General features: G+C 40.7%; 1 protein-coding gene across 2 annotated transcripts in view; it reads right to left on the bottom strand.

Annotated features, from left to right (window-relative positions):
* PRKCZ (protein kinase C zeta) overlaps window positions 1–17,653 on the bottom strand; it is a 41,828-nt gene extending 24,175 nt beyond the window's left edge. The window contains exons 1-5 of one of the 2 annotated variants that reach the window (XM_058039271.1): window positions 17,481–17,653; window positions 16,542–16,730; window positions 12,797–12,918; window positions 10,919–11,008; window positions 10,521–10,571 (exon numbers count right to left, since the gene is read on the bottom strand). In XM_058039271.1, coding sequence (XP_057895254.1) covers window positions 10,521–10,571; window positions 10,919–11,008; window positions 12,797–12,918; window positions 16,542–16,612 — 334 coding nt within the window. In that variant the 5' untranslated portion in view covers window positions 16,613–16,730; window positions 17,481–17,653. Of the gene's footprint in view, window positions 1–6,736; window positions 6,986–10,520; window positions 10,572–10,918; window positions 11,009–12,796; window positions 12,919–16,541; window positions 16,731–17,480 lie in introns of those variants that run through there. The other variant, XM_058039272.1, reaches the window with a different exon arrangement.
* Window positions 17,654–18,060: the final 407 nt, after the last annotated feature.

Raw genomic sequence — 18,060 nt, forward strand, 5'->3', positions numbered from 1 at the left:
TGCCATGGGTCAGTGCAGGGGCTGAGGGAAATCAATCCCCATTTCCTATTCCCTGGCTCCAAAAGGGGCCAAGGTAAAAAATGAGAAAACAGCAATCCTGCAAGACACACCTTTATAGCACACATTCTATTATTACTACACCTTAGGATTAAATTTCTATGACAGAATGAAACCCTCTTGCTCACTAAGGATCCAAAACTGGGACAAAGGCTGATGCACCACAGGGTTGTGCTGCCAGAGACCTCCACCCCTGGAACACTGAGCAGGCAGGAGCCTTATGGAAGGGGACATCCTTCCCAGAAACTCCCCCAAGGATAAGGCCAGGCTAAAAAAGGAGTTTGGGTTTTCAAGATCATTGTTATTTTGAAGCATTACCAGCTACAAGTCCCAGCTAGAGCTCTACCAGATCAAAGAGAGCACCTTGAACAATAATTAGATTCACAAAATGGCAGTAAGTGCAAACCCTGAGTTAAGAAACAATTTATTGTCAGTGCTGTGTGAACAAAGCTCTCATCTGACTTTGCATCTCATCCCTTCCCATGGCAAAATGAACCCAAACAACATTTTCAGGGATGTGTTTCTAGAACACTTCAGAATAAAATAAAGAATGGATTCTGTGATTCCTGAAACCAGGAACTAAACCAAGGTTTTACAGGATTGATCCCAGCTACCTAGAAGGAGGAATGCCACCACAAAAGTCTGATTATTTAATTACTGAGCTTATTGAAAAGGGCTATTTTTTAATTGATTTCACAGCACACATCAGTTAAATCATTAAGGAGTTCTAGTTGGCTGCTTGCAGTCTGATGGAGATATACTCCTAATTAAACAAAGTAATCTTTTCTGATGATTAATATTAAACACAAGACATTGCCTAACAAAAAAAAATTCTTTCAAACCCTCATTTTGTATCTGAGAACGTTTAGATTAAAAAAAATCAAGCATATTTTAAGCTCTTAGCAGGGATAACAATTTTTAATTGGAGAACACAGATATATATATTAAATAGAATGAAGGTACAGAACTTTATGTACTTCCAAGAGTGGAAAATTGAAAGAAAAAAACACAGGCTTTTTCAAAGTAAGAGTACAAGGGAAATAAAAGTACTCAAAATAAAATTAAACCAGCTGCCTCTACCTAAAAGCAGTGGGGAACAACTGACAGCTGCTGCTGTGCAATTCTTCCCTCTGTTGTCAAACTGTGCAACTACATCACTACCAGTGAAGCACAGGAAACCCTGCAAATAGATTTGATATTGGCTTCCAGTGACATTTCCTAGGACTGGGCTGGGGCTTCTTTCCTCATCTTTTAAAAATATTGTAGAAAAAAGTTCTGAGGAAAAACATGAACACACAAAATTTAACTATGGATATAAACTGACAAGCAATGTTTACTGTTCAGTGTTAATTCCAAATTAATTTATCCACAGAAGGTACTCCCCAATACCATAATGAGCTCTGCAGAACTTCACAGAAAGGATGAGAACTTGATGCTGAAAAATGTAACTTGGAAAAGCAGGGGGAAATGGGAGGAGGCACAATTCCTGTCCAAATGACAACACAGTTGGTTTCCACCAATGAAGGGCACTAAGATGGCCACAGGAATTACTCCCTCTTCATTTGGATCCAAATGCAATTCCAAAGTTGGCTTTTATGTGATCCAGCCCTAATGAAATCTGCTCCTATCCTGAGCACAGAGGTAATTTGCTATTGCTGCAAATCACTTCTCAGAGATTAATACAACTTGTTTACAGGCCAATTACCCAGCCTGCCAGCTGGACACTACCAGAATGCCCAGTTTTTGTTTTGTTCTTTTAATGTTGTGCTGAGCACACAAGTGAGCATTCTTTCAAAACCAACTCATGAATTACAAGGGGGAAATTGATACTGGCATTTCAGATAGACTGGACTTGATAAAGAAATTACAAATAAAAGTAGAACACATTTTTTGGGAGACTAAATTCCAAAGTACACTTTGATAGTACATTGCTTGACATCTGTTATTTAATTTCCTACAAATAGGTACATTGAAACAATTTACATGCTTCAGAAAGCAATTTTAAGACATACATTGGATGTTAAGTGGCCCTTCTTTTATGAATAAGCTGCTGCATACAATTGAAGTTGGGAAATGAAAAGAGTATCCTTAACAATATGGAGGTATTAAATGCTTTGACCCCTTGCAGCTATTGCAAAATATTAAATGGCCAGAAGAAAGCTTTTTAAAATTCAATTGAAGGCTGATTAGCACTTGGGAAACCATCTCCCATCCTTTTCAACAGACACTAAAATTAACTACAAAGTCTGTGAAGAAAAGCACAGTTAGGACAGCAACAATGACCAAGGTTTAGGATCAGTGGAGAACCAACAAGGAAACAAATGTCCCACAGAGCAGCAGCACTACTGCAGCACAGCTGGGTGAACATCCTTCCCCAGAGCCTTGGAAGGGGCAGCTGAGTCCCAGCTGCACTGCAACACCCCAGAGCTCCTCATGCCTGAGCTCTTGGATGTTCACCTTCACATCCTGCTGCCAGAATGGCTCTGTGGCCCTGCAAGGTGACAGTGACACCTCCAGAGACAATGCCACAAATACAGCAGTGCTTACAGCTCATCTGGAGCCAGCCTCTGACTCACACATCTGATTTCATGTGCAATTTATCAGATTTACTGAAAACAACAAAATATACCAAGGGTTACCAAAGAAATGGTCACTAAGTGCAGTCAGTGACCATGTCCTGGTTCCTCTCTGGGCACATCAGTGACCACAACCTGCTCATCCTCTTGTGCTGACACTTGTGTTTGCAAGGCTGGCCCAGACACAGGATAAACTCCTGCTCTATTGCTGCTCTGATTTGAAAGGATGTTATGAAAAGGGCCAGAAGACAACTGGCTTTGAGTCCCTGCTTCTGAAGGTGATTAATATTTTTGTTTAGGAAAGAAAAAAGGTTCATATTTTCCCTTCTCTCACTGGGCAATTTTCAATTCACAGCCTTTTATGAGGTGCATTTGGCTCCTCTGGTTACAAAGTCAGTGGTCACACAAACCCCAAAACCAAACCTGCATTGCATGGTTAATAGTAAGCCCAAAGACTTCTTTTGATGATTGGATCATTAATTCTCCCAAAATAAAAATCACTTTCATTAAAAGATTTACTACAGTGAAAAGTGAATTTAATGTTCTATTGGCATCATTTAGGAGCTGCATTAGAATGCTTGATCAAGCTGAAAGAGTACTGAGCCAGTACTTATTTAAAATATTTCATTCTTTAATTTACCTCACTTAGGACTGAAGTACAGCACAATGAAGTTCTGAACATTTAAGCAATCTGTACTATCTGCATCCACTTTCAGGCCACAGTTTTGTTCTTATACAAACCTCTATGTCTTAGTACATCCATGAAACAATAATTTATACTATAAATAAAAGCCTGATAACAGAAAGTCATTTATACACCCTGGGGTCACTGAAGAAAGCAACCAAAACAGTGAGGAGCAACCTAATGAAGTTTGCTGCAAGAATTTGGTTCTGCTGTATCTCATCAGCAGCCTGCATGATTTAAGACCTGCTGGGAGTTTTACCCTAGACTTAACAGCAGAATTTACCCTAGACCTGACAAAGAAATTGCCAAGAAAATGTTCATCCTTTGAGCACATGTAGTTCACACCTGTGGGTAACTGAAAGGGAGGAGAAGCCCAGTTCCTGTGACTGAGACAGTAATCAGAAGGAACTGGAGCCACATTGTTCAAGTATCATCAGTTATAACTTGGTCAGATATAGTTTTCAGCTAGAGTTTTTTATCTTAAAAAGCAAATTATGACATGTCTATTGAAAAGGTCAAAGGAAAAATAAAAAGCGAGCTAGTGACAAATCCCTGAGAAAATATTATAGAAGATTTTGCTTGAAGAGTCCCATTTCCCTGGCTTCTTGTCCTTTAGAAAATGGTTAATGATTAATCTTATCCTATGCCAAACATGATTTTTAAATTAATTTTAGCATATTTTATCAATTGATTTTATCTAAGTTGAAGTCCTACTCTTGTCTCCATGCACTGAAACATTCCACTGGCTGTGACCTGTCCCATCTCCCCTCATCTCAGAGTTACCTGGACAATTCTGCTTGTACTGCAAAGTGCTACTGCACATGGAGCTGATCATCACAGAACTACCAAGAGTTTCCAGAACATGTGCTTGGAATGAAATTGAAATTAAATTTTGGTAACTTTGGATCAGAGTTGACAAAATGAAGAACAGGGTGTCTTGTGCCAGTCACAGGGCACCTGCACTGCTTTACTGAGGAGCACTAGAAAAGAATCTAAATTATTGAAAGAATAGCATTAGCAGTAGTAATTTATTATAAAAATAAAGGCCAGACTAAAATCCTGGAGTACTGCCTTGAAATAGCTTCTGGTTTCCTTTTAAACACATCCCCAGCTCCCAATTCAAGGACAAGCCCTAAGAGATGCAGGAGGAACAGCAATGGAACTCGAGTTACAAATGAGGCACTTTCTGGTCAATATTGAGAGGATCAGCTTTGCCTTTTTCCACTCCCATGGCAGCTCCTTCCCCGTGTGGCTCCAGGATGAACTGCACAGGCTGCTCAGCCTTCTGTGTCTGACAGTGCCCAGGGCTCCCTGAGCCTCTCCTGGGAGCCACCCTGTCAGCAAGCCTCAGGTTTGCTGCTTTTTGCTTTATTTACCCCCCAGACCTGTACTACTGCAAGCCCTCAGAGGCTCCAGCTGCTCTCAGAGCCTCCCAAGGTTTGCTCCTGGTGCTCTGCACCCCAAATGAGCAGCACAATCTCACACACAATCTGGTTTCTCACAGCAGCTCCAAAATCCAGGAGATCAATGTGAAGAGCCCATACACCTGCCCTGCAGGCCTCTGCTGTGGATTCTGTGGCTCAGTTCAACATAAAAAACCAGAACTTGCATAGAGAAATTAATTTCCAAAAGTATTACACAGAACCCAAGTACAATAATACATCATTAACCTTGGCTGTATAAATGAGGAGGTTTCATATTAAACAGCTCTCCCAAGCTACTGAAACACACAGGCCTAACTGGGGTTTAGCAGGCCCACAAATATTCACTAATTCCAGCAAAATCAAAAAGCTTCACCACCTCCTTGCCCGTTTAGTTACCCAAGTGCCTGAATATCAAGAGTGGATTTAGCAATTTATAAGATATGAGACAGCACAGGGAGAGGAACCAGACATTACATCAAAGAGGAGCTTTCTGAAACCAGGTGACATACTCTCTGCATTTCATATACTACACCCTGACTAACAGCTAGGAGAGGGGAAGTGGAATAAAGAAAACAGATTATTTGCTATGGCACCTTGAAAAACAGCCCATGCAGTCCTTAGTCCATTGTAGTTTTAGTCTATAGTTTATAAATTGTAACACAATCATCTGCTAAGACACCCAGCATCTTTAATTAAGAGCAGATCTTAAATCCCACAATCAGACTTGTGCTTTATCATTTTATGCCTGAATTATAAAAAGCAGGGTCCAGCCCTTTATTCTTCATTGGATGTTTCATAGCTAAGAAAACTGTTACAATTATTTAGAATTAAAAATCATGAAATTACTATAAGCAAACCATACCTTTAGCTACAATTCTGTTCTCAGTAACTTATGCTGCCTCACAATCTGTCTCTTTTTCAAATATGTCACATACAACACAAACGTGGTGCAGTTAAGACAGAGGAAGAGATTTCAGGTATTCTTGAGAAACTATGACACAGCTATTTTTAAATCCTAAGCAAAAATATCTTACATTAAAATAGTACAGTCCCTCCCTCCCCCCAGTCCAATTACTAAAATCCAGGAGAGGGTTACTAGCAGTTTCAAAATTGCCTAATTATCCAGTGCAATCCAATCTGCATCTTCAGAACAGTCTCTATGGTGGCAATAGTTCTTTTCTTCATTGGGGGATTAAATTGGTTCACGTGCTCTGAATAACCTAATCACTGCTGCCAATACAGTAACAAATGAAGGGAAAAACCTGCCTTATGAGCTAGAAAAATATTTACAGGCCACACTACTCCAGCAAGAAGCCTTTTCAAGCTATTTCACAGTATCAGGCAGGATATAAGGCAAAATCAAATATCTATACCTAAAATAAAAAGCCCACAACAACAATTAGTTACTACGATACCTTTACTCAAGCCTATGATGAAATTTTCAAGAAAGATGGCTTGGGGGGAAAATGAAGTCCAAACACCTAATGCTAAAATACTGAGCAGATAAACAAAGAGCACAGCAGACATGCACAACACAGTGTAATCATTACCAAAAAAATAAGGCAGCAAAATCAGCCAGAAATATTAGATAATAAAAACTATCACACTAACATAATGAGTGCTAAAACATTTAAAACACATTCATTCTCTTCTGTTAATTAATTAAAGGTTTCATAGTCTGCATTCCCCTATTTAACGAAGCCAACAGCAAAACAACCCTAAAATTTGCTGGCACTAGCTATTCAAACCCAAGATGAATTCTAATATTAAATACACAGATCTATTTGTAAAGCAGAAGTGAACTAGCACAGTTCGTTCTGACAATATTAGAAACTAAGTAACCCTTAATTCAAAACAAGTATTTCACAATTAAAAACAGCCATCTATAACAATCCACTAAGCAGAATTCAACAAAAAGGCCTCAGAAAATGATGCTCCTAAATGGTCAGCCTTTACATCAGCAATCCTACAATAAACAGGCCCTGAGCACATACCGTCAGGGTTTTTGGGATACATTTCCTTCATTAATCTCCAATATTAGCAGCAGCAGCATCACTCACTCTTCTGTTCCTCTCCTCCTAAAATACATTCCCCAGGAGTCCTTTCAATGCAATTTTATCAGCATTTCCAGGAGGTCTCTCAGCCACATCCCTACGCACAGAGGCAGCAGGAATCTCTGCATTTGTAACAATCCATGGCTGCAAAGGAGGGTGGCAGGCACAGCGACTGTACCATAACCAAAATGCTGAGTTCTCCTCTCTCCTGCAGCACACGTACACACAGCCCGCGTCAGTGCCCGCCGCTCGCAACAGCAACCACAATGATGACACAAAATCTACAGAAAAGCATGCATTACTCACTGGGTTTTATTCTTTAGCCTCTTCAGCATGGAATTCTTTACAATGTAGTAGGTATGAAATGAAACATTTTCCCTTTATTCCACGGATGCCGCTGTGTGAATACCATTAGACACCAAGGACAATAGGCAGGATCAGCTCGAACATTAAGAGCAAATATTTAATGGAAGACTGGTTACCCCCGTCTCTCCCTTTCACATCTCTGCCTCATGTATCCAGGCACGGGTGGTACTGGCTCCCTTGAGAGGCTGTAGCTAGCAGCTGAGGCACAACTAAAACATGGCATGGATGTCAAGGAGCTGATGTCACCAAAACAAGAATTTCTCTGATAAAGCCGGCAATTCCGTGAGGGAAGTGCTACAAATCGATGTGGATTGTTCAGCTGGATGTGCCGTGTTACACAATGCACTGCAGCACCAAGAGTGATAAATCAGATCAAGATCTGTCAGGGTAAATAAGCTGAGACTCCAATAACTAAGTTATAAAGCTGCCAATCAGCTGCTGGGATCCACACGCGCTGTCAGGAGCGCTGGCACCTCCAGGCACAGGAGAGAACACAGCGAACGCCTCTGGAACAACCTTGTTTATTCCATCCTGAAATAACTGCTCATCCACTGAGAAAGTAAAACTGAAATGCAGGACTGCTCTAAAAGTCTGCCATCTTTATCAGGAAATACTGATCGAGCACCCAAGGCTCCAGTCCAGCGGATGCTGGGAACACCCAGGAGAGGTCACATTGAGTGGCTGGGAAGGGATGGGAGATGTTTCAGCAAGGCTGATGGGAGATGGTCACATTTAGTGTCTGGGAAGGGATGGGAGATGTTTGTCACCTCCCAGCAGCACTGCCAGCTCAGGGAGAGGGGCTGCTTGGAACCACAGCTGTGCTCTGACACTGAGAGCTGGGGCTGGCTCCAACAACAGCACAGAAATCCAGCAGCAAAGGCAAACAGAGACAATACAAATGCAGATGCTGGAGACTGTGCAAATTCTGTCTCACAGACAGCACCACATCAATATAAGAACAAAGGTTCTTCAAGCACAGAAATAACTTTCCTTAAGTCATGCAAATGGAATTGAAATATTAGGCATGTGGTTTATTTCATTAATGCATTACAGCTTTTATTTCAAGCTTTGCTGGCTGGTACAATCTCAAAACCGTATCAGTTTAACAAAGGTGAGGATAGGTAGCAACTCTATTATTAAATTTCAACATAAATGCAAACCCTCCAGTCTGTATTCCTGCACTCTTCTTCTTAAGTATTATTGTTCTGAAGGAGCTGGAAAGAAAAACCCTACAATCCTACAGAAATAAAGATTTGCACTTCAGAAGACCACAAACTATTGGGAAGAGCAACTCCATGACCTAACATGGAGACATCTGAGCAACAGATTGGAAATGCAATTATTTCACAATTGAATAGCTTTATTTAAAAACTCCATTTCAAACTGTCTGTAGGTCTGTAACAAACCAGCAATCCACACTGAGAACTGCTAATTTAAGTAGAAGCTCATTTTGGATAGACCAACTACTTCACTGTTTATTTGTCTCTGGAAAAAACCTGAGGCAAACTCATAATCTCCTTTATAGTGCAAACATGATGCTCCAGCAAACATATCCATATATTACATAATATTCTCACTTTTAAAGGGATTTCCTATGACTATAACTACAGTGATAAAGACTAAATAAGAAATTGAAACAGGATTAATATTTTGTGAAGCAAAGCAAATATTTCAGTCCTGACAAAATAAATAGTTCCTTCAATAAACTGTATTACCAACACCAGTAACGTTCCCTTAGAGTCCAAGTGCAATGCAGATATTTGTTGTGGGCCTTTGGCTAACAAGCAACAATCCTGAATGTATTAGTCTATGCTAAATTACAATTTTAATACAATTAAATAGCTCTGTTGCAAAAAAATAGCTATACCTAGGCCACTAGGCCAAATTTCCATGCAGGCCCCACAGATGCAAAGGTAATGTGCATCAAATTAATCCATGAAACCATGAGAAACCTGACCAGAGATCCCTTATCAAGCACATCCAACTAAACAGGATTTTGAAACAATCTGAGTGTGATTGAACGTGACCTGTAAAACCAAACAGGGAGAAATACCCTACAGACACAATAACCAGGTCAGCTGAGCCACACTCAGCTGTGCTCTCTGCAGCTCATCTCATGCTTGAGAGAGCTCAAACTTCAAACAAATTAACACAAAAAACTTTCCTATTAGAATATCTACACCTTTAATGAGTTCATTAAATTAGGTGTCTCAGGAATAATTTCTTTAACTCTTCTAATCATAGCAGAAGAGCCTTTATCTGCTGGCCTTGTTCAGAAAATTAAAAGAATTAATGTTGTACATTTACTTTTTTTTTCTTTCTAAAAGACAATTTCAATAACCTAATCAATATGAAAACTTACCTGGTTTTTACAATCAACATTTCATCTACTGTAGTTAGATGTGGTTAAATGTAGAAAATCATATTTGAACTCTAATTTTTTGGTATTTATTTCACCTCTCTCCATCCTCATAGAAGTTCTCAATAGAGAACTTTTTTTTTTATTATTAGCATATTAGCATTATTCTCTGATAAAAAATATCATTAACAACTACTACCACTGCCCTACTCATCTTTAGCCAGACTGTCAGTGTAAATCCTGATCAACCAAGTACTTTTCTCCTAGTATGCATTACTTGCTCTTATCAGCAATTACTTTTATCTCCTCTCATATTTCTCAAAGAGAAGAGCAAAGGTCCTTCAAATTCCTCAGTTAGCTTTTTTTATACTCCTGTGAGCAGCCAAGCATCATCTGGTACCTTTGGCACCCAATTATTCCCATTCCTTTCCTTAACATTTACCAAGATATGAACTAAAGTCCTGATGCCATCCCTCTGCAATGAGAGCTGACTATACAGCTATTTAATCCCTTTATCCCTGTGCAGTTCAGGTTATTACAAATACAGGTAACCCATATCAATTATGTGTCCTTCCTCTGGAGGTTTATCTACCTCTCACAGGATTATTTTTATAGAGATTAATAACCTTTTTATTAAAATGGCTGCATCTCCCTCATCAGCACATAATTTCTTTTACCTGAAAGTTAAAAAACCAAAATAACCACAAAAAAAGCAAAGGCCTACATTCAAATAGGCATCCAAAATCCTGTTGTCTCTTCCTCCAAATGTATCAACAACAAAAACCAGCATTAATCCTCAGAAACATTAAAACACTGCTACAACACTGATTTATGCAATTTGTCTGTTGACAAAATGTAAAACATTTTGTATTCTTTTAAGAAAACAAAACAGAAACACACATATGTAGCACTGGATTATGAAAATCCTTTAATATATTTCTTTTCCACGTGACCAAAACAAAATGTTTAGCTAGAATGGGAGAACATTTTAGTACTCACGATCTTCTCCTGGACAAGGCATGCCGGGTTTCTCTGGAGTACTTGGGAAAACTACAACAAAAACATCAGATTTTTAAGGTAAAAGAATCTCAGTAGTACTTTCTCCTTGATTCTTCAATATATTTACACACAAACAGTTTTTGGAAGCCTTTAAATAATTCTACATGAGAAATGATACAATCAAAATTTAATTCTAGACTGGGAGGAGCTTATACTGGAGTAAAGCAAGAACATATCTGTGCAGTGCTGAACTCAAAGCTCCTGCACAGTTTCAGCTTTGAGCCCCAGTTCCTTCCTCAGCACCAAAGTCCAGGGCAGAGCTCCACAAAGGACACTTGGAGCAGCTGTGGGGATGATCAGGCACACAGGGAGAGGTTCCTGAGCTCTGCAATACTTGCCATGAATGATCAGCCCCTGGTCCCTGTTCTGGCAGTACAGACGGAATGCTTCCTCCAGCTCCATCTGAGAGGAGATGGTACAGGGGTCACCTAACAAAAAAAAGCAACACACAGGTAAATTTACCACTGAAGAATTTTAATTAGTAAAATATGTACCAGCTTCAGGTATTGCCTTTCTTTCAATCAACTTGATATTAAGGGGGCATTTTGATCAAAGCCAAAATGGAACAACACAATTATTCCTTCCAACTTCATCAAAATTGAGTAGACAGAACTATCCTATAGGATAACAAGAGAATAAAAGTGAACACATATGCCTAAAGATCCCCCCCACCATTTTCTTGATGTCTGCTTGTGGTCACATTATCAGCATTACCTTGGGAGGGTTATTTTTGTTAAAACTGGATAATTAATCCATAAATCCACTTAAGCAGACACACAAAGTACAGTACGTCACAATGCACTGAGAGGCAGCACAGAGCACGGGTGTCACTGAACCCCTGTCCCTCTGTGTGTCCCTTCCTGCAGCACACCCTGGCTGACACGTGGCCTCATGATATCCAGGCCAAGTGATGACACCAGAGTCAAGCAACATTTAAACTTCAATTTCTTATTCTTAAAAATGTCCTTATTTTGTAAAGTAAAACCTCTCTTTTAGGCTATTGCTGTTGATGATCTATAAATGCAGCAATAATGCAACATGAAAGACAAAAGAATTATTTGTACTGCAAATCAACAATCCATATTCCTTGCATGTTTACAGAATTTTATCATGAGTGAGTTATTCATAGTTCAAACCTTTTGGATCTTGTCAAAAACAAAGAAACATTATAAAAGCCCAACAGAAAATCTATTTTCTTCATCTCTTGGTAGGTTTTGTTTATTCATTAAGCCATGGGCAATTGTTTGCTTTTAGTTAGTTCAAAGAGAACATCTGTTTGTGCAATCAGTCAAATGAACTTAAATTCCATGTGGCAATAAGTGGAAACACTTGCATGCAGAAATAGGATAACTCAGAAAACCCAGGAGGATCAGTAACAGCCAACACAGCAGATTGGCTGGAACTCAACCACTCAGACCCAGGAATCACAGAAAGGTTGTGCAGGTATTTAACCAAGACTAGAGGAAAATACTTACTAGAACAGAGACTGAATAAATTCTTTTTAATTTAAGTAAATTCAATAAGCCAATGCAACAGAGAGCCCAACCAAGAAACACTTAACAGGACTCCTGTCTTAGAATCCTCCAACTCCAAACTCAGGGGGTTTTCTTCCACCCTGCAATAATCTCCCTTTATTAGCAGGCATGCAGTTCAACCAGCTAAGCACAGGCAATGTAATTATCTTCCATGTCCTTCTCATCAGGTTACTTCTTATTACACCACCACTAAACTGAGGGTGGTACGAGTGCCTCTGTCCTTCTTGGTATACAAAATATAAAGAGTCAAATTTAGGAGTATTAATACTTGTCCTTGGTGTCTTAAAAAGGGCTGAGTTGTCTTTGACTACCAGCTACCTCCTTCCAAGGTCAGTGCTTTGAAATTCCATTTACTCAAACAACACTATCAGCTAAGAGAGCTATTTAAAAACGAAAACATACCATTAAAAGTATTAGCCAAACCAGTCTGGTGTTTTTCCACCTTTCTGTATTCAGTTCTAGTTCTGCAGGCCCTGACTTTGACAAGGGGCTTCTGCAGAAGTGAATTCAGGCACTACTGCAATCAACCCTGATGTCTTAAGTTTCATTTCTCCAAGCTTCCTGCTCTAGAACAGGGCTGCACAAAAAACTCCACAGTGTGATATTTGTTTATACAAGTTCCTCATGCCCCTTCTCTGCACTACAGTGAACAACAAACCCTGAAGTATTTCAGTCCAATACCTTCATCATCAATCCACTTGAGGGTAATGGGCTGTTCCTGCTGCAGGTTACACATCTCGTGCACTTCATCACAGAGCTCAGCATAGCTCATGGATGCATCCAGGTTTGTTATCAGGATGTCCCTGCAGAAGATGAAAACATCAGCTCTTATCAGAAAACACCTGCACATTCCAACAGTTCCACCTATGGACAGCAAGCTGCAGAATCACACAGAATGAGCATTCCTCATATAAAACACTCCCACTGTGCCACAGGATTACACCTCCCAGTGCTTAACTTAAAAATCCTTCAGCGTGGAGGAAATAAATGTGTTAATTACCAGTCTTTAATGCATGTTTACTCAGGTGAGCCAAGCTCCCTTATTATAATTATCAGTGCTTGAAGTGTTGTTAAAAAACAAACCAGAAGCTTTCATAATTATTTCTTTTTTTTTAATCCAGGTACTTCTTCCATCAGGAGATAAATAAAATCTCAATTATTGTAAAATCCTTTAAAACAGAGGCTTTACCTCACATCCACTATATTGTTTGAGATGAAGCTTTGATTAGGTGAATTCTCAGAAGATGTAATTACAGGAAAATTCAGGTAAAATCTTACTCAAATTCTGCATCTTGCACTCTACCTTTGTAGTGTTTAGAGAGCATGAACCCAGTACTGAACTCTCTATGTAAACTATACATTATCTCAGGAATTTGTGACAATAACTTTTGATATAATAGAAGTCCACAAGTCCTGTCAAAGCAGTTCCAATACTGAAAAAGGAAAAAAGATTAAGCAAAACAAAATCTGATTATTTTGAAACAAGAGTTTCTACCACTTTTAAAATATTTTTCAAATAACTGACTCAGGAAAATCAATTAATAAACAAGTGCAAAAAGAAACAGGAGATGAACATAAATCATTCCATTGCCTTCAAAACTTTCCAGAGGACAGTTAGGAAACTGTTTTGTAGTTAATGGCTACTGGCATGTGTAATTCTTTCCCCTCTTAGTGCAATCCAGCAAATACATCAGAAGTTGTCCAACATGACTGAGATGATTTTCCTGTTTCCATACTATGTGACATTTTAGAAAAAATGTTATACAACATTTTCTGCCTACTTTCAGCAGCAGTTGAACAGTACTACACTGAAATAAGAAACTTAAACTCCATAACTTACATTTTAAAGGATATGCATTAATAACTTGCCATTTTGCCTTTGCTGAGAAAAAATTCCTATAAGCAAAGCTGTAAAACAATCATCTTAAAGAACTGGACTGTTTCAAATTCAGATGAAAGCACTGCTACCTTTTCAAGTGTATCTTTAATCTATGCTTTGCAGCACTCTCAAAGAGCAGCAACTTAATCATTCTTCATAACAGCAGCAGCAAAAGAAATACATATGCTGCCTGCCAACCTGTACATCCATATCACCACAACACTGAGAGCTGTCAGGTGAGGCTGAGTTTAAGAACATTTCCCTGTCAAAGAAGTCATGTTTTATGCATTTATGGAAGTAAGAGACCAAACTGGTTCTCACAGCAATGTTTGAGGGCTGGTACAATGCCTTGCCCCAAGACAAGGGCACCAACAGATGCATTTATTTCATGCTCATTATTGAAAAGCTCATTATTTAATGCACTGCCACTGTGAGCTACTCATGACACCAGGCAGGCGTGGATCTGTGGTAACCCTGGACAATCACACTTGCACAAGTGTCTAAATAATACTCAAAACCTGAAAATACACTGTGAGACAACATTACTACACACACTATAAACTCCAAATAAAACTGGCAACTACTAATCAGCCTTGAATTGTTAAAATTATTATTAACAGATGTCATTCTACAAGTAAATTAATAAACTTCATGTCCATGATGCCCGTGTTCCTTTGAGATTTACAGTATTTAATCTTAACATCTCTACAGCCACATGAGGCAATCAGAGCACAGGGAAGAGAAAACCATACCTTGTTAAACAATCCCATGGGACACTTTTAAAAAATATTTGAAACTGGACACTACACAGTAATATGAAAAGGTAATGATGATCAGTAAGTTCTGAATGAGCAGTTACAGCAAGAGAAATGATTCCAGCAACAATCAAACTTGTCATCCTTCAGAGCCAAGATAACACAGCAAAGCAGACTGCACCACTGCTCTGTTCAGTGATTTCAAGTAACCAGGTGTAAACTAGAGGCAAGTTGTGTAATTCTTGGTTCATTACTGCAGTTACTTAGTTTTTCTTTTGTAATCTACTCTGGCAGTGACTTCCACCGTGCTATGTTAGGAACTCTGTCACACCCAGAAACAGGAATACCTGAGATACTCAGCCTCCAGAGATATACTCAACACTCACATGTTTCAAACTTCCTCATGCTCACGTTTCTAACAGGCATTTCAACATGGCACCTGTACTAATATTTTATTGCAGCAGTGAGCCCCTGATTCTGAATGATCAATGATTTCCTGCAGTTTGTCAAACTTGCTCAAAATCTGAGTGCAGTACTGCAGTGGAAACACTGAGATATCAGTTATAGAAGCTAAATGTCAAAAAGAGTCAGTTTTAGCTCACACCATTTGATCAGCACAACAAAAACAAAATTCACAGAGCCTGGAATTCTTGTTTGTAAACTGACTTCTACAGACTTCACAGCTCATGCAAAAGACTGAATGCAGTGTTGCAGGAAAAACTACAGCAGTTTATTGTAAAACATGGTAATAATAATGACTTGACTTCTAACATTGAGACAATTATTATCACCTCCCCCAGCTGTGCACAGACAAGTTCCACAGACACACTGCTTTCACTTTATATCAGCATTACCTGCCAGCAAACTTCCCCAAATTATTTACACCCAGTTCTACTGGTGTTTGTAGTGCCTTCCCCACAGAGCATTACCACATTAACTCAACTGCTCTAGAACTCTAAACTCAGCACCTCAAACTACATGGCACTGACAAGTAGGTAAGCTTAAAATGAAAGCATTTTGTTTTCAATAAAATGTGTGAAGTGACTTTCATAAGTACATCACATTTCATTCAAACCAGCATTTTTCTACACCATGATGTAAGAACATGCACAGTGGTGGCTACATTTACTTATTTAGCAGTAAAATATCAGAAATGACCACTCAAGTCACTTATTAAATGCCAACAAGTTCAGTCTAAACTCTTCCAATCAACTTTAGGATCTACTTGGACCAAATATTTAAGTCCTCAAATGCCTTAAACTCAGGCCTTGAAGGAAGACAGGAGAGAATAAACCAACATTATTTCACAAGGTCCTCAGAGTGGCAGCAAGCCAATTAGATAAACCATACCTGAAAATTCAGATTTCATGTTGCTGCAATAAAACCTTCCTGTTTCTACTGTCAACAGAGTGAAGTCATAAGGGACCATGACATTGTGATTATAGACAGGATGAAATGTAACAACTGCATGTGGGGGCAGGAGATGGATCTAACCTGGCTGTGCCCATGGGGATCAATAATCCATCAACCCACAATAACTGTGGGTTTGTCAGTTATGCACATTTTCTCCCCTTCTGAGAGAAGAATAAATTAACTTTTCTTCTTGATCAGCATGCTGCAGGAGTCTGACTGGTATTTTAATAGCTCAGAAGTGTACCTGCCTGATCTGACATTAATTACAAATCCACCAAAGCCCTGGTTACTTTATCACCAGGTCAGACCACGAACTCCTGCTCAATACACTTCAAAAATAGACAGGTCACAACACAGAGGAAAGGACACACTGACTTACCCACTGTAGTGTGTTTTTACTCTGATGAAGTCTTTGTTCAGATCAATTTTTGAGCCCATTCTGCTCGGCATGGTCTGTATTTAGCAGCTATATAAAATTATAAGTATGCAGAAATAAGTTGATTCAAGACAGATTCTGAAGAGCTTCACATGTGAAATGTGTTTCTGCTCCAGATGATTCTCAATCCAGCTGCACAGATAAAGAAACCAGAATATTGATGAATATACACACACTGCTAAACAAATGAGTTGTGTCAAATTTTAGAAACACAAATAGCTTTACATAGAACAGCAAAAAAATCAAAAGGAAAATGTTTAAGACCATTGACCTGCACAGAAATAAAATATGATTGGTTAAAAATACCCTGTACAATTTAGCTTTACAGAAATATCCCAAGTATTTGAGGAAGTTTTCTTAATCATTCAACAGCTCCCTCCTGGCTGAAATATCCCACAGAAGTTTCTACTTATTCATCAACACAGCATCTTACCCTTTCCTCCCAAAGAAACAAGTAACTAAAAATAGTTTTTCTGTAAATACAACATTGTAGTCAATTACTACCAGCTACAAATTTACCCAAGAGAAGCAGCAGAGGAACTCCGAGGGCAATTTACCATACCTTTATGACTGGAGCCTGACAAACATCCTGTTTATTCCAAACCACCACCTCACACACCAATGTGGGTATCCAAACACCTCCCTAACCCCGCTGTCCGGGCAAGCCGGGCCACAGGTCCCGGGGGAGCGGAGACTCCCGAAAGCTCCACCCGACCCTCCCGGGGGGCTCAGGGGAACCCGCGGCCCCTCCCGTCCCCCCCGGTCCCCCCTCAGCCCCGGCCTGCCGGGAGCGCCCGGGACGCGGCACCGTCGCTCGGGACGAGCTGGCGCCGGCACTTCTCCGGACTGAGCGCTCTGCACTGGGACCGGCCGGGCTCCTACCTGCTCCGACCGCCGCCGTCTCACCCCTCACAGAGGGGCCGCTCCCTGAGCCCTGCCCGACTGCACCTCCGCGGCCTCAAGTTGCTCAAAGTCCCGCAAGGAAGTTTCGAAGCGGACTTTGCCTCGCTGCCGGCGGTGCCCCGGCGGGGAGCGGCGGTGAGCGGCGGCCGGCGGAGGAGCCGCGCTGTCCCTCAGGTGCCCCCTCAGGTCCCGCCCCAGGTGGCCCCCGCGCCCCTCAGCCGCTGTCCGGGCTCAGTGCCCCGCGCCCGCGGCAACATGGCGGTCTGGGGGCGGGAGCCGCAGCCAATGGAGAGCCAATCCCCGCCCGGGTCCCGCCTCCCCGCCGCCAATGGCAGCGCGGGAACCGTTACCTGGGGAGCCGGAGCGTCCCGGCCAACCAGAGCGGGCGGGGGGGCGGCGGGGAACACCTGCAGCCAATGGGAGCGCGGCGCTGCAGGGAGCGGCGGCTGAGGGGTGGGGGGGGGGACAGGTGTGAGGGGACAGCGCTGAGGGAACAGCTGTGAGGGGACAGGTGTGAGGTGCCGGCAGTGAGGGGACGGCGGTGAGGGGACAGGTGTGA

Source organism: Melospiza georgiana, chromosome 22 (assembly GCF_028018845.1).
Source record: "Melospiza georgiana isolate bMelGeo1 chromosome 22, bMelGeo1.pri, whole genome shotgun sequence".
Classification (NCBI taxonomy): Eukaryota; Metazoa; Chordata; class Aves; order Passeriformes; family Passerellidae; genus Melospiza; species Melospiza georgiana.